Source organism: Triturus cristatus, chromosome 5_1 (assembly GCF_964204655.1).
Source record: "Triturus cristatus chromosome 5_1, aTriCri1.1, whole genome shotgun sequence".
Lineage (NCBI taxonomy): Eukaryota > Metazoa > Chordata > Amphibia > Caudata > Salamandridae > Triturus > Triturus cristatus.
In genome coordinates this window covers 128148668-128173637 of record NC_140587.1, presented here as the reverse complement: position 1 = coordinate 128173637, position 24970 = coordinate 128148668, and the positions used below count along the sequence as shown (strand labels likewise).

Here is a 24970-nt window from a genome sequence, read left to right as displayed (position 1 = left end):
CGCTATAACAGCAAGTTCATGCTGTCGCGTGAATCCTTGCCTTAGCGCCCTTTCCCGTAACGCCCACCTTTGCATCTCTAATGAGATCCAAAGTGGGCGTTCCAGCTCAAAATAACTGGAGAAATGTCTCTAACCAACATTTCTCCAATTATCAATGGGCACGCTAACAAGCATAGCGATAAGAAAAGTAGCGCTAACCTTGGTTATCGGTACTTTCCTTACGCCTGCTTTTAGTTTGACTTAGCCATGATATCCAATGGAAGGTGGATATCATGGCTGAGTCTGCCCTGCCCTATCAGCAAGCTATCGCCAAACGTTGTGTGATTATCGCTGTATTTCCAGCGATAATTGCACAATTGGCAGCTTGCGCCTGGAATTTAATCGCTTTTGAGATAAGCTTTGCTAATAGCACGCTATCTCAGCGATAAAAGTCGGGGATAGCCGGCGATAATTATCCTAGTGCTAAGTGCGCTTAGCGATAATTATCACCGGTTGTTGCTGATATGCCCCTTAGTTCTTTGGGAAACCATCTCCCCATAAAATAGATCCATATTTCACAAAAAGAGACTTCTGCTGCTACTGACAGTCCGTGTGACCTTGTGCAAACTCTCATAATTAGCTCAACAAAGTAGAGGTGACAAGAGAGGTAAGGCCAAAATGGCAGAAGATGTTACCTTGACGAGCAGGGCAGAGGGCTGCGTGGAGACCGTGGCCAGCTGCTCCAGAAGCCCCTGGGTCACGCTCAGGCTCTGCTTCAGCCCCTCGTTCTCCACCGTCAGGTTCTGGATACGCTTTTCAGAATCAGTCACTCCCTGAAACAAGTAGGAAGACATAGAAAGGTCAGCACCAAAAAACACCACGTAATGTGGAACACACAGGTAACTAGGACCAACTGTCACTTGGCCATCAACGTTTGGTTCTGCCTATTGCTTCTCCATGTTGTAGTTTGATATTTATCTGCAGAACAGCACTTTTCAACAGTGTGTTGGTCCTGTGTGTGAAACTGGAAATTTGTCAGACCCTATTTTCTCTCTATATGACGTAGTTGAAGGTTTCCTCTCTTGCCACACTGGCTGGGCCTATCCATCTACCATTTCTTTGACTCTTTTAGGATCTAAGGCCCAACTGGTTAAAATTTCCGGAGAATCTAAATCTCTTCAAAGGCTGTGGTTAATGGTTTGTGAGCCCCTGGCTACAGTATTGCGACGACATAGGTCGCCTCTCCCTAACCCACTCATTCTTTGCCAAGACTGCTTCTGAGCTGGCGGCCTTGGACACTTGGGTGTCATGAGTTGTTAATACTTATATTAATAAAAGCTAATTTGTTCAGTTCATAATGGGCCACTGTCAACTCATGGAATCAGGTTTTAGGAAGGAAGAAACCAACTGATAAAATAGCCTATGTAAAAAAACCTAAACCTCATGCCATGGTTCTGTGGTATGTGAGGTAGGATTGAGGTCATCAAAACGTCATGTCATGGTCCTACTGTCTAAGAGGTAAGATTGCGCTAAACGTCTACAGTGGCAACAGGGTGAACAACTGGGGAACCATACAGCCACTGGATACATTTCAGAGCTTACAGTGCATCTGAGGCTACAATGTAATACAGAGAATGCCACTGGATACATTTCAGAGCTTACAGTGCCTCTGAGGCTACAATGTAATACAGAGAATGCCACTGGATACATTTCAGAACTTACAGTGCATCTGAGGCTACAACCTAATACAGAGAATGCCACTGGATACCTTTCAGAACTTACAGTGCATCTGAGGCTACGAAGTAATACAGAGAATGCCACTGGATACCTTTCAGAACTTACAGTGCATCTGAGGCTACAATGTAATACAGAGAATGCCACTGGATACATTTCAGAACTTACAGTGCATCTGAGGCTACAATGTAATACAGAGAATGCCACTGGATACATTTCAGAACTTACAGTGCATCTGAGGCTACAATGTAATACAGAGAATGCCACTGGATACATTTCAGAACTTACAGTGCATCTGAGGCTACAATGTAATACAGAGAATGCCACTGGATACATTTCAGAGCTTACAGTGCATCTGAGGCTACAATGTAATACAGAGAATGCCACTGGATACATTTCAGAACTTACAGTGCATCTGAGGCTACAATGTAACACAGAGAATGCCACTGGATACATTTCAGAACTTACAGTGCATCTGAGGCTACAATGTAACACAGAGAATGCCGCTGGATACATTTCAGAACTTACAGTGCATCTGAGGCTACAATGTAACACAGAGAATACCACTGGATACATTTCAGAACTTACAGTGCATCTGAGGCTACAATGTAACACAGAGAATGCCACTGGATACATTTCAGAACTTACAGTGCATCTGAGGCTACAATGTAATACAGAGAATGCCACTGGATACATTTCAGAACGTACAGTGCATCTGAGGCTACAATGTAATACAGAGAATGCCACTGGATACATTTCAGAACGTACAGTGCATCTGAGGCTACAATGTAATACAGAGAATGCCACTGGATACATTTCAGAACGTACAGTGCATCTGAGGCTACAATGTAATACAGAGAATGCCACTGGATACATTTCAGAACTTACAGTGCATCTGAGGCTACAATGTAACACAGAGAATGCCACTGGATACATTTCAGAACATACAGTGCATCTGAGGCTACAATGTAATACAGAGAATGCCACTGGATACATTTCAGAGCTTACAGTGCATCTGAGGCTACAATGTAATACAGAGAATGCCACTGGATACATTTCAGAACTTACAGTGCATCTGAGGCTACAATGTAACACAGAGAATGCCGCTGGATACATTTCAGAACTTACAGTGCATCTGAGGCTACAATGTAACACAGAGAATGCCGCTGGATACATTTCAGAACTTACAGTGCATCTGAGGCTACAATGTAACACAGAGAATGCCACTGGATACATTTCAGAACTTACAGTGCATCTGAGGCTACAATGTAATACAGAGAATGCCACTGGATACATTTCAGAACTTACAGTGCATCTGAGGTTACAATGTAATACAGAGAATGCCACTGGATACATTTCAGAACGTACAGTGCATCTGAGGCTACAATGTAATACAGAGAATGCCACTGGAAACATTTCAGAACGTACAGTGCATCTGAGGCTACAATGTAATACAGCGAATGCCACTGGATACATTTCAGAACTTACAGTGCATCTGAGGCTACAATGTAATACAGCGAATGCCACTGGATACATTTCAGAACTTACAGTGCATCTGAGGCTACAATGTAACACAGTGAATGCCACTGGATACATTTCAGAACTTACAGTGCATCTGAGGCTACAATGTAACACAGAGAATGCCACTGGATACATTTCAGAACTTACAGTGCATCTGAGGCTACAATGTAATACAGAGAATGCCACTGGATACATTTCAGAACGTACAGTGCATCTGAGGCTACAATGTAATACAGAGAATGCCACTGGATACATTTCAGAACGTACAGTGCATCTGAGGCTACAATGTAATACAGAGAATGCCACTGGATACATTTCAGAACGTACAGTGCATCTGAGGCTACAATGTAATACAGAGAATGCCACTGGATACATTTCAGAACTTACAGTGCATCTGAGGCTACAATGTAACACAGAGAATGCCACTGGATACATTTCAGAACATACAGTGCATCTGAGGCTACAATGTAATACAGAGAATGCCACTGGATACATTTCAGAACTTACAGTGCATCTGAGGCTACAATGTAATACAGAGAATGCCACTGGATACATTTCAGAGCTTACAGTGCATCTGAGGCTAACATGTATTACAGAGAATGCCACTGGATACATTTCAGAACTTACAGTGCATCTGAGGCTACAATGTAACACAGAGAATGCCACTGAATACATGTCAGAACTTACAGTGCATCTGAGGCTACAATGTAATACAGAGAATGCCACTGGATACATTTCAGAGCTTACAGTGCATCTGAGGCTAACATGTATTACAGAGAATGCCACTGGATACATTTCAGAACTTACAGTGCATCTGAGGCTACAATGTAACACAGAGAATGCCACTGAATACATGTCAGAACTTACAGTGCATCTGAGGCTACAATGTAACACAGAGAATGCCACTGGATACATTTCAGAACATACAGTGCATCTGAGGCTACAATGTAATACAGAGAATGCCACTGGATACATTTCAGAACTTACAGTGCATCTGAGGCTACAATGTAATACAGAGAATGCCACTGGATACATTTCAGAGCTTACAGTGCATCTGAGGCTAACATGTATTACAGAGAATGCCACTGGATACATTTCAGAACTTACAGTGCATCTGAGGCTACAATGTAACACAGAGAATGCCACTGAATACATGTCAGAACTTACAGTGCATCTGAGGCTACAATGTAATACAGAGAATGCCACTGGATACATTTCAGAGCTTACAGTGCATCTGAGGCTAACATGTATTACAGAGAATGCCACTGGATACAATTCAGAACTTACAGTGCATCTGAGGCTACAATGTAACACAGAGAATGCCACTGGATACATTTCAGAACTTACAGTGCATCTGAGGCTACAATGAAATACAGAGACTGCCACTGGATACATTTCAGAACGTACAGTGCATCTGAGGCTACAATGTAATACAGAGAATGCCACTGGATACATTTCAGAACGTACAGTGCAGCTGAGGCTACAATGTAATACAGAGAATGCCACTGGATACATTTCAGAACGTACAGTGCATCTGAGGCTACAATGTAATACAGAGAATGCCACTGGATACATTTCAGAACTTACAGTGCATCTGAGGCTACAATGTAACACAGAGAATGCCACTGGATACATTTCAGAACATACAGTGCATCTGAGGCTACAATGTAATACAGAGAATGCCACTGGATACATTTCAGAACTTACAGTGCATCTGAGGCTACAATGTAATACAGAGAATGCCACTGGATACATTTCAGAGCTTACAGTGCATCTGAGGCTAACATGTATTACAGAGAATGCCACTGGATACATTTCAGAACTTACAGTGCATCTGAGGCTACAATGTAACACAGAGAATGCCACTGAATACATGTCAGAACTTACAGTGCATCTGAGGCTACAATGTAATACAGAGAATGCCACTGGATACATTTCAGAGCTTACAGTGCATCTGAGGCTAACATGTATTACAGAGAATGCCACTGGATACATTTCAGAACTTACAGTGCATCTGAGGCTACAATGTAACACAGAGAATGCCACTGAATACATGTCAGAACTTACAGTGCATCTGAGGCTACAATGTAATACAGAGAATGCAACTGGATACATTTCAGAACGTACAGTGCATCTGAGGCTACAATGTAATACAGAGAATGCCACTGGATACATTTCAGAAATTACAGTGCATCTGAGGCTACAATGTAATACAGAGAATGCAACTGGAAACATTTCAGAACGTACAGTGCATCTGAGGCTACAATGTAATACAGAGAATGCCACTGGATACATTTCAGAACTTACAGTGCATCTGAGGCTACAATGTAATACAGAGAATGCAACTGGATACATTTCAGAACGTACAGTGCATCTGAGGCTACAATGTAATACAGAGAATGCCACTGGATACATTTCAGAAATTACAGTGCATCTGAGGCTACAATGTAACACAGAGAATGCCACTGGATACATTTCAGAACGTACAGTGCATCTGAGGCTACAATGTAATACAGAGAATGCCACTGGATACATTTCAGAACTTACAGTGCATCTGAGGCTACAATGTAACACAGAGAATGCCACTGGATACATGTCAGAACTTACAGTGCATCTGAGGCTACAATGTAATACAGAGAATGCCACTGGATACATTTCAGAACTTACAGTGCATCTGAGGCTACAATGTAACACAGAGAATGCCACTGGATACATTTCAGAACTTACAGTGCATCTGAGGCTACAATGTAATACAGAGAATGCAACTGGATACATTTCAGAACGTACAGTGCATCTGAGGCTACAATGTAATACAGAGAATGCCACTGGATACATTTCAGAAATTACAGTGCATCTGAGGCTACAATGTAATACAGAGAATGCAACTGGAAACATTTCAGAACGTACAGTGCATCTGAGGCTACAATGTAATACAGAGAATGCCACTGGATACATTTCAGAACTTACAGTGCATCTGAGGCTACAATGTAATACAGAGAATGCAACTGGATACATTTCAGAACGTACAGTGCATCTGAGGCTACAATGTAATACAGAGAATGCCACTGGATACATTTCAGAAATTACAGTGCATCTGAGGCTACAATGTAACACAGAGAATGCCACTGGATACATTTCAGAACGTACAGTGCATCTGAGGCTACAATGTAATACAGAGAATGCCACTGGATACATTTCAGAACTTACAGTGCATCTGAGGCTACAATGTAACACAGAGAATGCCACTGGATACATGTCAGAACTTACAGTGCATCTGAGGCTACAATGTAATACAGAGAATGCCACTGGATACATTTCAGAAATTACAGTGCATCTGAGGCTACAATGTAATACAGAGAATGCAACTGGAAACATTTCAGAACGTACAGTGCATCTGAGGCTACAATGTAACACAGAGAATGCCACTGGATACATTTCAGAACTTACAGTGCATCTGAGGCTACAATGTAATACAGAGAATGCAACTGGAAACATTTCAGAACGTACAGTGCATCTGAGGCTACAATGTAACACAGAGAATGCCACTGGATACATTTCAGAACTTACAGTGCATCTGAGGCTACAATGTAATACAGAGAATGCCACTGGATACATTTCAGAAATTACAGTGCATCTGAGGCTACAATGTAACACAGAGAATGCCACTGGATACATTTCAGAACGTACAGTGCATCTGAGGCTACAATGTAATACAGAGAATGCCACTGGATACATTTCAGAACTTACAGTGCATCTGAGGCTACAATGTAACACAGAGAATGCCACTGGATACATGTCAGAACTTACAGTGCATCTGAGGCTACAATGTAATACAGAGAATGCCACTGGATACATTTCAGAACTTACAGTGCATCTGAGGCTACAATGTAACACAGAGAATGCCACTGGATACATGTCAGAACGTACAGTGCATCTGAGGCTACAATGTAATACAGTGAATGCCACTGGATACATTTCAGAACTTACAGTGCATCTGAGGCTACAATGTAATACAGAGAATGCAACTGGATACATTTCAGAACTTACAGTGCATCTGAGGCTACAATGTAACACAGAGAATGCCACTGGATACATTTCAGAACTTACAGTGCATCTGAGGCTACAATGTAATACAGAGAATGCCACTGGATACATTTCAGAACTTACAGTGCATCTGAGGCTACAATGTAACACAGAGAATGCCACTGGATACATTTCAGAACTTACAGTGCATCTGAGGCTACAATGTAATACAGAGAATGCAACTGGATACATTTCAGAACTTACAGTGCATCTGAGGCTACAATGTAACACAGAGAATGCCACTGGATACATGTCAGAACGTACAGTGCATCTGAGGCTACAATGTAACACAGAGAATGCCACTGGATACATTTCAGAACTTACAGTGCATCTGAGGCTACAATGTAATACAGAGAATGCCACTGGATACATTTCAGAACTTACAGTGCATCTGAGGCTACAATGTAACACAGAGAATGCCACTGGATACATTTCAGAACTTACAGTGCATCTGAGGCTACAATGTAATACAGAGAATGCAACTGGATACATTTCAGAACTTACAGTGCATCTGAGGCTACAATGTAACACAGAGAATGCCACTGGATACATTTCAGAGCTTACAGTGCATCTGAGGCTACGAAGTAATACAGAGAATGCCACTGGATACATTTCAGAACATACAGTGCATCTGAGGCTACAATGTAATACAGAGAATGCCACTGGATACATTTCAGAGCTTACAGTGCATCTGAGGCTAACATGTATTACAGAGAATGCCACTGGATACATTTCAGAACTTACAGTGCATCTGAGGCTACAATGTAACACAGAGAATGCCACTGGATACATTTCAGAACTTACAGTGCATCTGAGGCTACAATGTAACACAGAGAATGCCGCTGGATACATTTCAGAACTTACAGTGCATCTGAGGCTACAATGTAACACAGAGAATGCCACTGGATACATTTCAGAACTTACAGTGCATCTGAGGCTACAATGTAACACAGAGAATGCCACTGGATACATGTCAGAACTTACAGTGCATCTGAGGCTACAATGTAATACAGAGAATGCCACTGGATACATTTCAGAACTTACAGTGCATCTGAGGCTACAATGTAACACAGAGAATGCCACTGGATACATTTCAGAACTTACAGTGCATCTGAGGCTACAATGTAACACAGAGAATGCCACTGGATACATGTCAGAACGTACAGTGCATCTGAGGCTACAATGTAACACAGAGAATGCCACTGGAAACATTTCAGAACTTACAGTGCATCTGAGGCTACAATGTAACACAGAGAATGCCACTGGATACATTTCAGAGCTTACAGTGCATCTGAGGCTACAATGTAACACAGAGAATGCCACTGGATACATTTCAGAGCTTACAGTGCATCTGAGGCTACAATGTAACACAGAGAATGCCACTGGATACATTTCAGAGCTTACAGTGCATCTGAGGCTACAATGTAACACAGAGAATGCCACTGGAAACATTTCAGAACTTACAGTGCATCTGAGGCTACAATGTAATACAGAGAATGCCACTGGATACATTTCAGAACTTACAGTGCATCTGAGGCTACAATGTAACACAGTGAATGCCACTGGATACATGTCAGAACTTACAGTGCATCTGAGGCTACAATGTAACACAGAGAATGCCACTGGATACATGTCAGAACGTACAGTGCATCTGAGGCTACAATGTAACACAGAGAATGCCACTGGAAACATTTCAGAACTTACAGTGCATCTGAGGCTACAATGTAATACAGAGAATGCCACTGGATACATTTCAGAACTTACAGTGCATCTGAGGCTACAATGTAACACAGAGAATGCCACTGGATACATTTCAGAACTTACAGTGCATCTGAGGCTACAATGTAACACAGAGAATGCCACTGGATACATTTCAGAACTTACAGTGCATCTGAGGCTACAATGTAACACAGAGAATGCCACTGGATACATTTCAGAACTTACAGTGCATCTGAGGCTACAATGTAATACAGAGAATGCCACTGGATACATGTCAGAACTTACAGTGCATCTGAGGCTACAATGTAATACAGAGAATGCCACTGGATACATTTCAGAACTTACAGTGCATCTGAGGCTACAATGGGTCTACTTTCAACATAAAACTTGAATCCTTCAGACTCCAGGGATTTCAGACCTATATGAAACATCCTATATGTTGCAAAACTTGTGGACCGGGCTGACTCTAAAACCGTTGCAATGTTTGGCTGCCACCTCTCATCCGCGACAAAAGGACTAAGTCATGTGCCTGCTCTATATTGATGAATCTGAGTATTGAGACCAGGGAAGATGGTTCCAGGGTGCTGCTATTGGCAAACAAGTGGATGGAGGCCTTTATATTTGGCAGGACTCAATAAATCATAATTGTACAATTTCAGTCTCAGGCAATCCGTAGTCTATGGCTCTGTACTTGGTTGTATGTTAGAATATCTTATACAAAAATTTCCTATGACATATATATAGTGTCCTGAACATCACTTACAACAGTATCATCCAACGGGGCGATCGTGATTAGAACGATACTTACAACACAATATTTGTCAGACTTATTTTAACTTTACCATGACAATGATATTTTGGTGCCATATCCAGCACTATCTCAAATACTGTTTAATGTTTATTTATTACAATTTCCCCAATTTTATGCTCCTTTGGCTTTATATTCAATATGGTGAGTGCAACGCAGAATTCTGATTTCATTATGAACTGGGTATAATTTCCAAGTGTTGCAACTTGCATACGTTGGGATATTGTTAGTAAGGTTTGTGTAGGTTCTCATGCAATGCAGTTCAATTTTGCACTGCGCTTATGAGCTTTGATAATCTACGGTAAATTGTATCTAGGTAGGTGGGCGGCGGGCGAGGGAGGGGGTCGAGACTGAGAAGGAGGAGCCTTGTTTTTATTTTAGATTTTTTGATTTCCTTGTACTCTCTTTGTTAAACTCAAACAAAATTTGTTCATCAAAAATAATTGTATCTACGCCTTGTGTTGTATTGTGTCATGCAAACACCGACACACAACATTAGTAAATATATTCCTTCAAACTATCGATTATTGTGTGTGATGAAACAGGCTGAAAATTAAAGCAAGCAAACGGAGACCAGCACATACGATCCCTGTTCAGAAATTTAGAAAATGAGGGATAGCAAAAAAAGAACCTCATCAATTTAAAGGAAATAAGAGTGGTTTTGTGGAAGAGAAGGTTTGCGTGGCGCTAGCCCCCCTCCGTTTGTCACAAAATACAGGTAAATAAATCCCTTGCCCCCTTCGAGTCTTTGAAATGCTCTTGCTGTGTCACTTCCATGCTGGTGCCAGGATTTCTCAGGGTTTCCCCTGACTCATATTCTAGTTTTCCTGCGAATACCAATCGTATTCCTGCCGTGACCAATCACCTGCTAGCAGGGGGGATTGTGTTGCCGGTTTCACTTCAAGTTTTGATTCATAACTTGTCCACTGTTTCTTCTCTACATGTTGTGTTTCATGACTTTATATTTTTTTAAGATCATTGGATCGAAGATTATACCGTATTTCATATTTATGTTTGGGCATCTGATGTCAGTAAATAGAGTCTATTTAAACTGGGCAATAATAACATCTAATATTTGTAGTGCTTAAAAATGGCAGAAGTGAGTATGGCATGAAGCGTTAGGTAATAGTCCCGCTGGTATTATGTCGCCCATCCTCCATCTATTAAACTATGTAAGTACAGGAGGAAAGGACCAATAAGAAAGGAGAGAATGAGCCAGAACCACTAAATGAGATGTTTGTAGAGGCCATTTCTTTTTTCTGTATCCTACTTGGGGTCTTGGCATGTGAGTTCTCTCAGCACAGGGTTAAGAGCTCTGCCCCCTTCTCTTTATAAATGTATACTTATTTTTCCTTATCCATTGACTTGTGTGCGGTTTAAAAAAAAAAATCTTTGCCTTGGGGTGAAAAGGCAAATGCAGTGTGGCTGCCACCAAACTATAGAGACGGAGGCAGGTTGGACAAACTTCTCATATCTGTTATGGGATAACGGGAGAGATCCGTGGAGACGCCGCGAAGCCCCAAAGGGTGCCTGCATGGGCAGGTTGTGGTCGCGTGCGTACATCTCAGCAGCAACACCAAGCCCTGCACGAGACGGCATCAGGAGAGGCTCTGGGGCCACCATCTTGCATTGAGAGGTTCAAGAGCGGAGCTACTTGATAACTTCATGCAAAAGAACAGGCCAGGCATGTCTGAAGGTTCGGTGTGGCCCGGGATGAAAAACTTCATGTGGGGTCCCACACGGCAGAGCACCCATTACTAAGTTTATAAAATGTCTTTCTGGGCATGCGAATACATAGCAGCGACAGCATCAGGGGCCACGTAGTGGCATTAGGTGTGTTAGCGGCCCATCACGAATGGAGCGGGCTGGCTTTCTTCGAATCTATAAATACATTTTATCGCAAGAGTGCAGAGCCCAGAAAAACAAAACAGTCCTGAATAATAATGCCTCCTCTTTTCCCCTTACTTCATCCCTGGACCAATGCACACACATGACTAAGGGGTTTCACAAAATGGCGCCTCCATGAAGTCTTCAGATGGTCAGATGGGGCACATATGTGCCGAACAGCTCCGCAGAAACAGACCCACCACTGCAGTTAAGTGTGAATGTGTATGTATCGTGTGCTGGCCGCCACCACGCCTGACCTGGACAGAGGCATGAACTGGCAGAACAAAGTCCTGGAAATCCTGCCGGCCCTTCTCCAATGGAATGCCGCGCCATCTGCGGTGTCCCCTTCCTGCCCAGGGCAATAGAAAGACACATTATTCTGGCAGAGTGGTTATATGGATGAAATGCTCACTGCTAACACTGCCTGTAATGTGCGGGTTTGAAATCTGAGATGGCTCACGGAGTCCTCCTTACGTCTGAGGTCAGTAAATAGAGCGCATTTAAATTGAATAAGAAATGTTATTTACAGTGCTTAGAAAGGGTAGATGTGAGTGTGGCATGAAGCACTATATAATGTCAGCTAATATTATTACTAACTCTCCCATTCAGGGTCCCGCATCTACGAAACCACGTAAGTACGGAGGGAAAGGAGCATTAAAAGGACGGAGGAGCCGGCCAGGAGGGTTGAAGTAGGTGGTTTTGCATGCGCTCTCTTTCCTAACAGCTGCAGTCAGATGTTTTCTTTTTTTCTTTATCCCTCCCAGGGTCCTGGCGTGTAAGATCCACCACTTGCTTCTCAATGACCCTTGTGTGAAAAGGACGATTCAAAATTCAGCTCATATTTGAGGGCCTTGTGTAGAGTTTGGAGACAGGATTCACTGCCACAGACATGGAATGTGGCCTGTCCTCTTTATTACAAGTGCATTATGACTCACGGCACTTGTAATGTGCCACGTTTGGGCGGCGTGGCCCATCCGACAATCTTTAAATAAGGTTTCATTGAGCCTGCAGGGGGGTTCTGCAAGCTTGATTGGACACCAAGAACTGCAGCGCCTTTTCCTGCAGCAGCAGCGTTATCCGCACCCTGAAAGCAGTGCCAGCATTTCTCGCTGCCTTCATATATCCATCTCAAAGACAACCTGCAACATAGACAGGAAATTGCTGCAGACACTGGACTTACTAAGCAAGTAACCCGCGGACTGTGTGGAAGATCGTGAGCGAGCAAACACTCCAGATACTGTGAGGAGTATGAGGAGCGAGCAAACACTCCAGATACTGTGTGGAGCATCATGAGCAAGCAAGCACTCCAGACAATGTGAGGAGTATGAGGAGCAAGCAAACACTCCAGCCAATGTGAGGAGTATCATGAGCGAGCAAACACTCCAGACAATGTGAGGAGTATCAGGAGCAAGCAAACACTCCAGATACTGTGAGGAGTATGAGGAGCAAGCAAACACTCCAGCCAATGTGAGGAGTATCAGGAGCAAGCAAACACTCCAGCCAATGTGAGGAGTATCAGGAGCAAGCAAACACTCCAGATACTGTGAGGAGTATGAGGAGCAAGCAAGCACTCCAGACAATGTGAGGAGTATCATGAGCGAGCAAACACTCCAGATACTGTGAGGAGTATGAGGAGCGAGCAAACACTCCAGACAATGTGAGGAGTATCATGAGCGAGCAAACACTCCAGATACTGTGTGGAGTATCAGGAGCAAGCAAACACTCTAGACAATGTGAGGAGTATCAGGAGCAAGCAAACACTCCAGATACTGTGAGGAGCATCAGGAGCAAGCAAACATTCCAGATACTGTGAGGAGCATCAGGATCAAGCAAACACTCCAGATACTGTGAGGAGCATCAAGAGCCAGCAAACACTCCAGACAATGTGAGGAGTATCAAGAGCCAGCAAACACTCCAGACAATGTGAGGAGTATCAGGAGCAAGCAAGCACTCCAGATACAGTGAGGAGCATCAAGAGCCAGCAAACACTCCAGATACTGTGAGGAGCATCAAGAGCCAGCAAACACTCCAGACAATGTGAGGAGTATCAGGAGCAAGCAAGCACTCCAGATACTGTGAGGAGCATCAAGAGCCAGCAAACACTCCAGATACTGTGAGGAGCATCAAGAGCCAGCAAACACTCCAGACAATGTGAGGAGTATCAGGAGCAAGCAAGCACTCCAGATACAGTGAGGAGCACCAAGAGCCAGCAAACACTCCAGATACTGTGGGGAGCATCAAGAGCCAGCAAACACTCTAGACAATGTGAGGAGTATCAGGAGCAAGCAAGCACTCCAGATACAGTGAGGAGCATCAAGAGCCAGCAAACACTCCAGATACTGTGAGGAGCATCAAGAGCCAGCAAACACTCCAGACAATGTGAGGAGTATCAGGAGCAAGCAAGCACTCCAGATACAGTGAGGAGCATCAAGAGCCAGCAAACACTCCAGATACTGTGGGGAGCATCAAGAGCCAGCAAACACTCCAGCCAATGTGAGGAGTATCAGGAGCAAGCAAACACTCCAGACAATGTGAGGAGTATCAGGAGCAAGCAAGCACTCCAGACACTGTGAGGAGTATCAAGAGCCAGCAAACACTCCAGACAATGTGAGGAGTATCAGGAGCAAGCAAACACTCCATATACTGTGAGGAGCATCAAGAGCTAGCAAACACTCCAGATACTGTGAGGAGCATCAAGAGCCAGCAAACACTCCAGACAATGTGAGGAGTATCAGGAGCAAGCAAGCACTCCAGATACTGTGTGGAGCATCATGAGCAAGCAAACACTCCAGATAATGTGAGGAGTATCACGAGCAAGCAAACACTCCATATACTGTGAGGAGTATGAGGAGCGAGCAAACACTCCAGATACTATGAGCAGTATCAGGAGCAAGCAAGCACTTCAGACAATGTGAGGAGCATCAGGAGCAAGCAAATACTCCAGATATTGTATGGAGCATCGTGAGCAAGCAAGCACTTCAGATACTGTGAGGAGCATCAGGAGCAAGCAAATACTCCAGATACTGGGTGGAGCATAGTGAGCAAGCAAACACTCCAGATACTGTGTGGCGCATAAGGAGCAAGCAAATACTCCAGATATTGTATGGAGCATCGTGAGCAAGCAAGCACTTCAGATACTGTGAGGAGTATCAGGATCAAGCAAACACTCCAGATACTGTGAGGAGTATCAGGAGCAAACATTAACTCCAGATACTGTGTGGAGCATCATGAGCAAGCAAGCACTCCAGATACTGCGAGGATTATCAGGAGCAAGCAAACACTCCAGATACTGTGTGGAGCATCATGAGCAAGCAAACACTCCAGATACTGTGAGGAGTATCATGAGCAAGCAAGCACTTCAGATACTGTGAGGAGTATCAGGAGCAAGCAAACACTCCAGATACTGTGTGGAGCATCATGAGCAAGCAAACACTCCAGATACTGTGAGGAGTATCATGCGCAACCAAGCACTCCAGATACTGCGAGGATTATCAGGAACAAGCAAACACTCCAGATACTGTGTGGAGCATCATGAGCAAGCAAACACTCCAGATACTGTGAGGAGTATCATGAGCAAGCAAGCACTTCAGATACTATGAGGAGCATCAAGAGCCAGCAAACACTCCAGACAATGTGAGGAGTATCAGGAGCAAGCAAGCACTCCAGATACTGTGAGGAGCATCAAGAGGCAGCAAACACTCCAGATACTGTGAGGAGCATCAAGAGCCAGCAAACACTCCAGACAATGTGAGGAATATCAGGAGCAAGCAAGCACTCCAGATACAGTGAGGAGCATCAAGAGCCAGCAAACACTCCAGATACTGTGGGGAGCATCAAGAGCCAGCAAACACTCCAGACAATGTGAGGAGTATCAGGAGCAAGCAAGCACTCCAGATACAGTGAGGAGCATCAAGAGCCAGCAAACACTCCAGATACTGTGAGGAGCATCAAGAGCCAGCAAACACTCCAGACAATGTGAGGAGTATCAGGAGCAAGCAAGCACTCCAGATACAGTGAGGAGCATCAAGAGCCAGCAAACACTCCAGCCAATGTGAGGAGTATCAGGAGCAAGCAAACACTCCAGACAATGTGAGGAGTATCAGGAGCAAGCAAGCACTCCAGACACTGTGAGGAGTATCAAGAGCCAGCAAACACTCCAGACAATGTGAGGAGTATCAGGAGCAAGCAAACACTCCATATACTGTGAGGAGCATCAAGAGCTAGCAAACACTCCAGATACTGTGAGGAGCATCAAGAGCCAGCAAACACTCCAGACAATGTGAGGAGTATCAGGAGCAAGCAAGCACTCCAGATACTGTGTGGAGCATCATGAGCAAGCAAACACTCCAGATAATGTGAGGAGTATCACGAGCAAGCAAGCACTTCAGATACTGTGAGGAGTATGAGGAGCGAGCAAACACTCCAGATACTGTGAGCAGTATCAGGAGCAAGCAAGCACTTCAGACAATGTGAGGAGCATCAGGAGCAAGCAAATACTCCAGATATTGTATGGAGCATCGTGAGCAAGCAAGCACTTCAGATACTGTGAGGAGCATCAGGAGCAAGCAAATACTCCAGATACTGGGTGGAGCATAGTGAGCAAGCAAACACTCCAGATACTGTGTGGCGCATAAGGAGCAAGCAAATACTCCAGATATTGTATGGAGCATCGTGAGCAAGCAAGCACTTCAGATACTGTGAGGAGTATCAGGATCAAGCAAACACTCCAGATACTGTGAGGAGTATCAGGAGCAAACATTAACTCCAGATACTGTGTGGAGCATCATGAGCAAGCAAGCACTCCAGATACTGCGAGGATTATCAGGAGCAAGCAAACACTCCAGATACTGTGTGGAGCATCATGAGCAAGCAAACACTCCAGATACTGTGAGGAGTATCATGAGCAAGCAAGCACTTCAGATACTGTGAGGAGTATCAGGAGCAAGCAAACACTCCAGATACTGTGTGGAGCATCATGAGCAAGCAAACACTCCAGATACTGTGAGGAGTATCATGCGCAACCAAGCACTCCAGATACTGCGAGGATTATCAGGAACAAGCAAACACTCCAGATACTGTGTGGAGCATCATGAGCAAGCAAACACTCCAGATACTGTGAGGAGTATCATGAGCAAGCAAGCACTTCAGATACTATGAGGAGTATCAGGAGCAAGCAAACACTCCAGATACTGTGTGGAACATCACCAGCAAGCAAGCAAGCTCCCTAGAAACTGTGTGCAGCCTGCAACCATGTATCCCAGGGACAATTGGTGAAAAAAACAACAAAAAAGCACGAGGACCGGCATCTGCATGCAACCTTATAACTGTGGGTGTCAAAACAAACACGCAAACCTCAAACAATGGGAGAACAAGGGTCACACAAAAAAAGCACGCAGTTCCAGAACTATGAGCATTAACATCCGCTGGCAAGCATCTTGGTGATTTTGGGAATCACTGTTAGAATGCAAGCAACCATGGGATTGTGGGTCCCATTTACAGCAAACAAGCAACTCTGGGGCTGTAAGGACCAGTATGACTCAGGAAGCAGACCTGAGAGCATGAGGATCCTTATTCACAAAAAAGTAATCCAACAAAAAGCAGTCATAACAGCAAGTAAACAAGCACTGGCCAATCCAACGGGTCTGGGTTTAACTAGGGTCATTTGTGCTGCCTGTGTCTCCAAGCTTTATCTCATTAAAGCTACACATATTGGCTTCACCAATGCTGGTTTGTTTTAATACATGTGTGAATGTAAACCTATATATGTCCAGATATGTGTGACTTGATCAGGATTCCTCACTAAAATGTTAAAGAGGTCTACTGCATTGGAAAAAAACATTTCACTTTTTCTATAAAATGCATGTAAGAGGTACCGAATAGAATGTGCTTCTGAAATGAAAAATAGTCCCAGGGGTACCACAATAAAACAATTCCATATGTGGTGGAATAAAACAGCAAACAACCAATAGCATGAGGGGAGGGAGAATTCCTACCCTGGATGGGGCCAATAACCAATCTATTTATATTTTAACCAATGTGGTAATAAGAACCTTGCAGGCATCAGCACTGTGACATCAAACCTAGCAAATGGCGATGTTAGACACAAACAACAAGAAAATAGTCCATGGACTATGAGGCTTGACCTCTGCATGTAAGCAACCCAGCACCTGTTGGGATTATTGTCTGCAAGCAAGCAAACAATGGAGAGTGAGGAATGCAAAAAGCAAGCAAGCTGGGATGTGGAGATTAATATCTGGGAGCAAGCACCCCAAGAATATCTTAGATCACCCTATGCAAGCAACCTATGGACCGTGAAGATCACTGTCAGCAAGCAAGCACCACAGGAATATTCTAGACCGCATTAAGCAAGCAACCTAAGGACTGTGAAGATCATTGTCGGCAAGCAAGCACCACAGGAATATTCTGGATCACATTAAGCAAGCAAACTAAGGATTGTGGAGATCATTGTCAGCATGCAGGCAACCCAGGAACAGTCTGGATCACAGTAAGCAAGTAGCCTAAGGACGGTGAAGATCATTGTCAGCAAGCAAGCACCACAGGAATATTCTGGATCAAATTAAGCAAGCAACCTAAGGACTGTGGAGATCATTGTCAGCAAGCAGGCACTCCATGAACAGTCTGGATCACATTAAGCAAGCAAACTAAGGATTGTGGAGATCATTGTCAGCAAGCAGGCAACCCAGGAACAGTCAGGATCACAGTAAGCAAGCAACCTAATGAGTGTGAAGATCACTGTCAGCAAGCAAGCACCACGGGAATATTCTAGATCACATTAAGCAAGCAACCTAAGGACTGCGGAGATCATTGTCAGCAAGCAAGCAAGCACCACAGGAATATTCTAGATCGCATTAAGCAAGCAACCTAAGGACTGTAAAGATCATTTTCAGCAAGCAAGCACCACAGGAATATACTGGATCACATTAAGCAAGCAATATAAGGACTGTGGAGATCATTGTCATCAAGCAGGCACCCCAGGAACAGTCTGGATCACAGTAAGCAAGCAACCTAAGGACTGTGATGATCATTGTCAGCAAGCAAGCACCGCAGGAATATTCTATATCACATTAAGCAAGCAACATAAGGACTGTGGAGACCATTTTCAGCAAGCAAGCACCCTGGGAACAGCCTGGATCACAGTAAGCAACCAACTTAAGGACTGTGAAGATTATTGTTAGCAAGCAAGAACCACATGAATATTCTAGATCACATTAAGCAACCAACTTAAGGACTGTGAAGATTATTGTCAGCAAGCAAGCACCACAGGAATATTCTGGATCACATTGAACAAGCAACCTAAGGACTGTGGAGACCATTACCAGCAAGCAAGCACCACAGGAATATTCTACATCAAATTAAGCAAGCAACCTAAGGACTGTGGAGATCATTGTCAGCAAGCAGGCACCCCAGGATCAGTCTGGATCACAGTAAGCAAGTAACCTAAGGACTATGAAGATGATTGTCAGCAAGCAAGCACCACAGGAATATTCTAGTTCAAATTAAGCAAGCAACCTAAGGAAAGTTGTGATCATTGTCAGCAAGCAGGCACCCCAGGATCAGTCTGGATCACAGTAAGCAAGTAACCTAAGGACTATGAAGATGATTGACAGCAAGCAAGCACCACAGGAATATTCTAGATCAAATTAAGCAAGCAACCTAAGGATAGTGGAGATCATTGTCAGCAAGCAGGCACCCCAGGATCAGTCTGGATCACAGTAAGCAAGTAACCTAAGGACTATGAAGATGATTGTCAGCAAGCAAGCACCACAGGAATATTCTAGACCGCATTAAGCAAGCAACCTAAGGACTGTGAAGATCATTGTCGGCAAGCAAGCACCACAGGAATATTCTGGATCAAATTAAGCAAGCAACCTAAGGTCTGTGGAGATCATTGTCAGCAAGCAGACACCCCATGAACAGTCTGGATCACATTAAGCAAGCAAACTAAGGATTGTGGAGATCATTGTCAGCAAGCAGGCAACCCAGGAACAGTTGGATCACAGTAAGCAAGTAACCTAAGGACCGTGAAGATGACTGTCAGCAAGCAAGTACCACAGGAATATTATAGATCACACTAAGCAAGCAACCCAAGGACTGTGGAGATCGTTGTCAGCAAGCAAGCAAGCACCACAGGAATATTCTAGACCACATTAAGCAAGCAACATAAGGACTGTGGAGATCATTGTCATCTAGCAGGCACCCCAGGAACAGTCTGGACCACAGTAAGCAAGCAACCTAAGGACTGTAAAAATCATTGTCAGCAAGCAAGCACCACAGGAAAATTCTAGATCACATTAAGCAAGCAACCTAAGGACTGTGAAGATCATTGTCAGCAAGCAAGAACCACAGGAATATTCTAGACCACATTAAGCAAGCAGCCTAAGGACTGCGAAGATCATTTTCAACAAGCAAGCAAGCACCACAGGAATATTCTGGATCACATTAAGCAAGCAACATAAGGACTGTGGAGATCATTGTCATCTAGCAAGCACCACAGGAACAGTCATGATCACAGTAAGCAAGCAACCTAAGGACTGAGGAGATCATTGTCAGCATGCAGGCACCCCAGGATAAGTCTGGATCACAGTAAGCAAGTAACCTAAGGACTGTGAATATGATTGTCAGCAAGCAAGCGCCACAGAAATATTCTGGATCAAATTAAGCAAGCAATCTAAGGACTGTGGAGAACATTGTCAGCAAGTAAGCACCCAAGGAACAGTCAGGATAACAGTAAGCAACCAACCTAAGGACTGTGAAGGTCGTTGTCAGCAAGCAGGCACCCCAGGAACAGTTAGGATCACAACAATGAAGCTACCCAAGACCGTGGAGATCATTATTAAAAAAGAAAGACTGGGACTGTGGGGGTCATTATGAGAAAGCTAGCAACCAGCAAGCAACTAGGATCAAAGCAAACAAACAACAAGGGTTCTATGTCTCTCTCAACCAACAAGCAAGAGGTTGAAGTGCTATAATCATGCAAGCAACCTCCAGATTATGAAGACCATCTATCAAGCAAGCAGCCCTGGGATCATTATCAACTAGTAAGAAACCCATGGACTGCCGGCATCACCATCAGACAACAAGAATCCAAAAGACTGTGGGGATCATAAACCAGAAACCTCCTTGCATAGCTGGAAGCTGACGTGGGCAAGTGAAAGCTTCAAGGACTTTGATTTATGCCTTTTTGGAATGGAGAGTGTAATACCACCATGTTTGTTTCAGTCCATTCGTCCCAAATGTACCAGATAAATACAAGCCAATCTTGGAGACTATAAGAAATACGTGAAAACAACCCCTGACATATGTTTCGCTCTCATTAGGGCTCATCAGAGGAGTGTCTTTTCAGTACCAGCAAGGTACTTAATGTCTCGATACCAGAATACAGCCGCGTGAGCATGAAAAATAGAATATTATTGTTGGGTGAATTCACTTCACTTGAATGCTGTCCCTAAAATGCAAACTGTCCAGAGGTTCCTCATTCTGTTCTGCAAAACTAATTAGAATATTGGAATGTTGAGAGCTCCATGGGAGACAATAAAGTGGCTCCAGGCCAATAATGGCTGATACAGTCCTACTGCACCAACCTTCCTATGTTTGTCTTTCTGTGTCTCCTATGTTTGTCTTTCTGTGTCTCCCTTTCTATTTTAGAACATACTCCTTTCAGTGGGTGGAATGTTCTAATTGCCTTATAGCCCTTTTGCCTTGTCCTATACTGGTTGTTAAAGACCCTTTGCCTCTCCTGAACTCAGGCCCATAACTAGGTTTTAGACCATTTAATAGAGCCTTATAGCCCGCCATAGCGGGCTATACCGGCTATTAAAGGCCCGTTCCAGCGTTAAAGGCCCGAGTCAAAGGCGAGAGACTTTAACAAGGGAGCGGGACTTTAATAGCCGGTACAGCCCAGCTACGAGGGGCTATAAGGCTATTAGAACATTCTGCCACGAGAGGGCAGAATGTTCCAACAAATAAAACAAAGGCCTCTCGGAGTTCGAGGGGTTTAAATGCCCTCAGGCTCCAAGAGGCTTTGGAAAACAACATTGGAATGTTGCTTTGCAGGCCTTTACCGGCCCGTAAAAGCATGGAGCACTCCACATTCCATTGTCTTCAATGGAGCTCCCAAAATTCCAATGTTCCATTATAGTCCTATAGCCTGCCGGAGCGGGCTATACTGGCTTTTAAAGGCCCGCTCCAGCGTTAAAGGCCCGAGCCGAAGGCGAGGGACTTTAACAAGGGAGCGGAACTATAATAGCTGGTAGAGCCCAGCTACAAAGGGCTATAAGGCTATTAGAACATTCTGCCACTAGAGGGCAGAATGTTCTAACAAATAAAACAAAGGCTTTAGGGAGCGTGAGGGGATTTAAATCCCCTCAGGCTCCTTGAAGCCTTTGTTCACAGCCACAGCTGTGAACAAAGAAGCATTGGAATGTTGGAGCTTCGGGCTTATACCAGCCATTATAAGCCCGGAGCTACTTTATTGTTTTCAATGGAGCTCCCAACATTCCAATGTTCTCATATAGCCTTATAGCCCACCGTAGCGGGCTATACCGGCTATTAAAGGCCTGCTCCAGCATTAAAGGCCCGAGCCGAAGGCGAGGCCTTTAACAAAGAAGCAGAACTTTAATAGTCGGTATAGCCCAGCTGCGAAGGGCTATAAGGCTATTAGAGCATTCTGCCACAAGAGGACAAAATGTTCCAACAAATAAAACAAAGGCCTCTCGGAGTTCCAGGGGTTTAAATTCCCTCGGGCTCCGAGAGGCCTTGGAAAACAACATTGGAATGTTGCTTTGCAGGCCTTTACCGGCCCGTAAAAGCATGGAGCACTCCATTGGCTTCAATGGAGCTCCCAAAATTCAAATGTTCTAATATAGCCCTATAGCCCGCCGTAGCGGGCTATACCGGATATTAAAGGCCCGCTCTAGTGTAGGCCCGAGCCGAAGGCGAGGGACTTTAACAAGGGTGCGGGACTTTAATAGCCGGTATAGCCCAGCTATGAAGGGCTATGAGGCTATTAGAACATTCTGCCACTAGAGGGCAGAATGTTCTAACAAATAAAACAAAGGCGTCTCAAGCCCGAGGGTGTTTAAATCCCCCCAAGCTCAGAGAGACCTTTGTTTACAGCAATAGCTGTGACCAAAAGCAACATTTGAATGTTGCTCTGCGGGCCTTTTCCGGCCCGTAGAAGCACAGAGCACTCCATTGTATTCAATGAAGTGCTCCACATTCCAGTATTCTAATAATCAGTGTAGTCCTCAGTGTGAGGCTATAATGCTATATATTAACAGTTGGAGTGTCTGTGCAAAGCAATTCAACAAGTCGAGGTTCTCCAGAAACTACTCGGGGGTAGATTCAGTATTATGGGAATGAGACAAACCATCTCTGCCCTCAGCTGTGTCAGCTCGTCCTCACGCTCCCGGATCTTCCTTTTCAGCTCTTGAATCTATAGGATTGAACGAGAAACAGGAAAGCAAAATCAGGAAAACGTTCATACATCAGTGGAGATCAAAATTGGCACAAGTGTGATTTGTCTGCACGGAACAGACTATAATGCTCCGTGCTCTGGTTGGTCTGTCAAAAATATGTATATCTCTCTGTAGTGTCAAACTGAAGTAAAGCTCGGAGAACGGTGTAAGTGTAAACTTTTATTCAGCAACACTCCAGGCGTCTGTCCTTGCTCAGGCTTAATGCTAGCTAATGCTAGGACAATACAGAACATGGCACCATAATAGACCAATCAGAGCACAAGACTTCTAAACAGAACCGTGGTAAGGGTAGAAAGACTTAAGATGAATTAAAACATTGGAATGTTGGGAGCTCCATTGAAGACAATGGAGTGCTCCATGCTTTTAAGGGCCGGTAAAGGTCCGTAAAGCAACATTCCAATGTTGTTTTCAAAGGCCTCTCGGAGCCCGAGGGAATTTAAACCCCTCAAAATTAGAGAGGCCTTTGTTTTATTTGTTGGAACATTCTGCCCTCTAGTGGCAGAATATTCTAATAGCCTTACAGCCCTTTGTAGCTGGGCTATACCGGCTATTAAAATCCCGCTCCCTTGTTAAAGTCCCTCGCCTTCGGCTCGGGCCTTTAACGCTGGTGCAGGCCTTAAGTAGCCAGCATAGCCCACTACGGTGGGCTATAAGGCCATATTAAAACACTGGAACGTTGAGAACCCCTTTGAAGACAATGAAGTGGCTCCGGGCCAATATTGACTGATATAGACTGCCTGCTCAAACATTCTAAAGCATGTCTTTCTGTTCCTCCTTCTTTATTGTAGAACATTCTACCCTCAGTGGGTGGAATATTCTAATAGCCATATAACCCTCCTCCCTTTGGATGTAACAGTAGTTAAAGGGCGTATTCCTTATTATATTTTATAAGGGGGCTTTAACAATTATTATGCCCCTTGGCAACGGGCTCTAATGATATCGTGAAATATTTCCATGCAATGGTTGTAGTTAAAAAGAAAATGTCACACGCTCTACACTCTCTTTGTGAATCTTCGCTGAGGATTCAGTGATGTGGTCCTTCCAGGCCAATGCACAACATCCTTTCACTTCAGCACTAGTCTGGATCCCCTTAGAGTATAAGAATGTACCTTCTATGCATTAACTCGTTTACTTCCATCTCCTTCCTATGTCCTGGTCTGGATACCACAGCAGAGAAGCTCGACACAGCTCGTTCATCCTGGCTGTAAGGCCCCTTGCTACCTCAAAGCATTGCCAGCTGTCCACAGTGTACACATGACCTGTCGGAGGTCATGGGGGAGGAGGGAGAGAGTCCCTTTATCCACTGTTTCACTCAGGTGCCGAGAGCATCATTTCTCTTGTGCTTACCCAGATAGTTGCTCTAGTCACACCACAGACTATCAGCATGAACTACTCCTGGCCCCTCTGGGGGGCAGCAGAGCTCCTGTTTTCTCATCAGACTCTATGGCCCTTTATTGGGTAACAGGAGCCCCTGCCAGTCCTAATCTCCCAGTACTTTGTGGTCAGGTATTGAATATTCTTATCCCTTGTTCATGAATATTTAACGAGGCAGCCAGTAGCCAAAGCCACGGCGGTTCTGTGTGGGGCATTAATATTTAATGAGGCAGCCAGCAATCAACGCCAGGACGGTTCAAAGTGTCATTCCAGACTTCCGTGGTATGGGCTGAGAAAACATGGACTGGAAAAAGAGTGCAGCATTATAGACCTTACAGAAATACCCACAGACTAATAATTTAACCTC

General features: G+C 44.2%; 1 protein-coding gene across 1 annotated transcript in view; it reads right to left on the bottom strand.

Moving 5' to 3' along the window:
• KIFC2 (kinesin family member C2) overlaps positions 1-24970 on the bottom strand; it is a 256527-nt gene that overhangs the window by 118528 nt on the left and 113029 nt on the right. Inside the window, exons 6-7 of the mRNA XM_085604567.1 lie at positions 23121-23186; positions 675-812 (exon numbers count right to left, since the gene is read on the bottom strand). Of these exons, the coding sequence (XP_085460693.1) occupies positions 675-812; positions 23121-23186 (204 nt within the window). The remainder of the gene's footprint in view (positions 1-674; positions 813-23120; positions 23187-24970) is intronic.